This window comes from Hippocampus comes, unplaced genomic scaffold (genome assembly GCF_001891065.2).
Source record: "Hippocampus comes isolate QL1 unplaced genomic scaffold, H_comes_QL1_v1.1 scaffold735, whole genome shotgun sequence".
NCBI lineage: Eukaryota > Metazoa > Chordata > Actinopteri > Syngnathiformes > Syngnathidae > Hippocampus > Hippocampus comes.
Window position 1 is genome coordinate 1 of NW_017805999.1, and position 2,243 is coordinate 2,243.

Below are 2,243 nucleotides of genomic sequence, written 5' to 3' on the forward strand. Positions count from 1 at the left end.
GGAGAAAGAAAGCCTGCGGCTCACCATTTTGTCCCGGGCTGGTGCTGGTGGTCCAAGTGGGGCAAGAGCAGGGGGGGCACGGGGTGGGACATGTGATTAAGGGGCAATTGGGAAAACTGGTCCACGTCGAGCTGTGCGGGCTGGCGCTGGGGAGGGGCAGGTTAGCGTTACAGCTAACCTGCAAGTCTGGATCAGTGCCCACGGACATGAAGCTGACGAAGCCTGGCAAGCTGTTGCTATTGCCCGTGTGGCTGCTGATCCAAGCCTGGTAACGCGACACCCGTGTGTAGACGCCTGGAATCTCCGGATTGGTGCAGTCAAATCCGAAACTCAGCAACCCACTCAGGACCCATGTGGACCCTTGTTTGCTCACCAAGGGACCGCCACTATCACCCTGTGGAACATCATGGTCACCTAGTTAGTGGATCAACTGGATCTTGTTGAGACATCAATGACAGGCACAAATGGGGGTAGAAATTTGATGTGAAGAGTCACCATTTTGTCATGTTTCTAAAAAAATTGCGCAAGGACACTTCTGAGTGGCAGAAAAATGATTGACTCCCGCTGACCTGGACTGAAACCATGACAAAAAGTTGTTTGCGCTGCCAGATACAGTACTTGAATACCCCAAAGGTTTTTAGGTGTGGTTTTTCAATTTGTGGCATGACGCCACCTCGTGAAGTATGAACTTCCTGGAAGATCATAGTAGGAGATCATAAAATGATGAGGTTTGCATTCAACGTTCAATTATTCTATTTTTGATTTCATTGGGCAAAAGACAACGACGCTCTTCGTGTCATGATTCTTGTTCATTATTGTTTTTAGAAAATAGCACATTTTTCATGCAGGTCATATATTATTTTGTTGTATTTTTCCACCACACCTTAAAGGCCGGTCCCTGAAAATATTGTCTTGACATTAAACCGGTCCGTGGGGCAAAAAAAGGTTGGGTACTTTACTCGTCTTCCTTTTGTGTCATGAACAGAATGAAAAACACGAAGTCACCTGACAGGCGTCCTCTCCTCCAGCCATCAGGCCAGCACAAATCATGTTGTCTGTGATCGTGATCTGCGTGCGGTCGCAATCGCACTGGCGGTTTCCTACAACGGGAGCCTCCACCTCCGTCAGGGACACGGGAGGCGGTGGAGAAACTGCGCACAACAACACCAACAGTATGGTATGAACAAACTAGCTCCTCCCCCGACATCGAAAGTATTGAGAAGCAATTGTTTTTATCTTTGGGATTTTACAGCCTAGTACACGGGCAAGTCAGAATTTCGAGTCGCGCAGCTTTTATGTGGTTCCACATTGTGCCACAACATACCTGGCAGCACTGAGTTGTTTTGGAAAACATGCCGTGTAATTCAGTGCAAGAAAAAGAGGCAGAGGAAATCCCAAACAAAGTTCCAATCACTATTTTGTCACGTTTATTCATGCGTAAAGGCTCTCCAAAGCCCAAAAGATTGGACTTCATGAAATTCAAATCATCAGCAACATCAAATAGTTTAGTGTGCATTTTTCAGATGAGACGATTCCATACGCATTTCCAAATGTGGGGTGTGATACAATTAAAAGACGCTACATTTTAAAATTTGGATCTGCGAAATCGAAACAGATTTACTGAATAAGTTGGTATTCAAATAGTTCAATGTATTTTTGAAGCATTGAAGAAAACATAATTGTCTTGAAAGATGCTAATTTGATTTTGTAAACATCAAATACAATTTGCAGTGGCGGTATTTCTTTTAGTAAACCTAAAAAAAAACAATTAGTAGTTCAGAATGACCTCCCGAGGTGACGTCCCACCATCCGGTGAACCAGCTCTGGGTTCCGTCGAAGAAGGTGCTTCCGCTGGCGGCCAGGCAGACGGACCCGATGAAGTCGTTGAAGGTCACGGGCGAGGAAAGCCTCAACAGCGCCACATCGTTGTCAGAGGTGCTCGAGTTGAAGTCAGGATGGGAGATGATGAGACTGACACTGCGGTTTTGCTCGTTCGGGTTTGAACCCGTCTGGCTGTGACGCCCCACGAACGCTGTCACATTTCCAGCTCTGCAAACACACACACACAAACACACACACACACACTACTCGACCACACTTCCCCCCCCCCACCCCGCACCTCCCAAAGCAGTGTTGCTGGAATGCCTCTATACTCTGCTGGCCTGATAGAGTGGCCACTGTTTCACTGTGATAACATCAGGCACCAGGGCCTGCACAGCCACCGGGCTCCGGGACACCCCTTT

The 2,243-nt window shown here is 47.4% G+C and overlaps 1 protein-coding gene across 1 annotated transcript; it reads right to left on the reverse strand.

Annotated features, from left to right (window-relative positions):
• Nucleotides 1-24: 24 nt before the first annotated feature.
• LOC109529165 (tryptase-like) lies at nucleotides 25-2,197 on the reverse strand (the record flags this gene model as incomplete). The annotated part of the gene is made up of 4 exons (XM_019892384.1): nucleotides 2,187-2,197; nucleotides 1,787-2,049; nucleotides 1,006-1,151; nucleotides 25-394 (listed from the first exon to the last, which is right to left on the reverse strand). Coding segments are annotated over exons 1-4 (790 nt in total), but the record flags the coding sequence as incomplete, so codon positions are not given.
• Nucleotides 2,198-2,243: the final 46 nt, after the last annotated feature.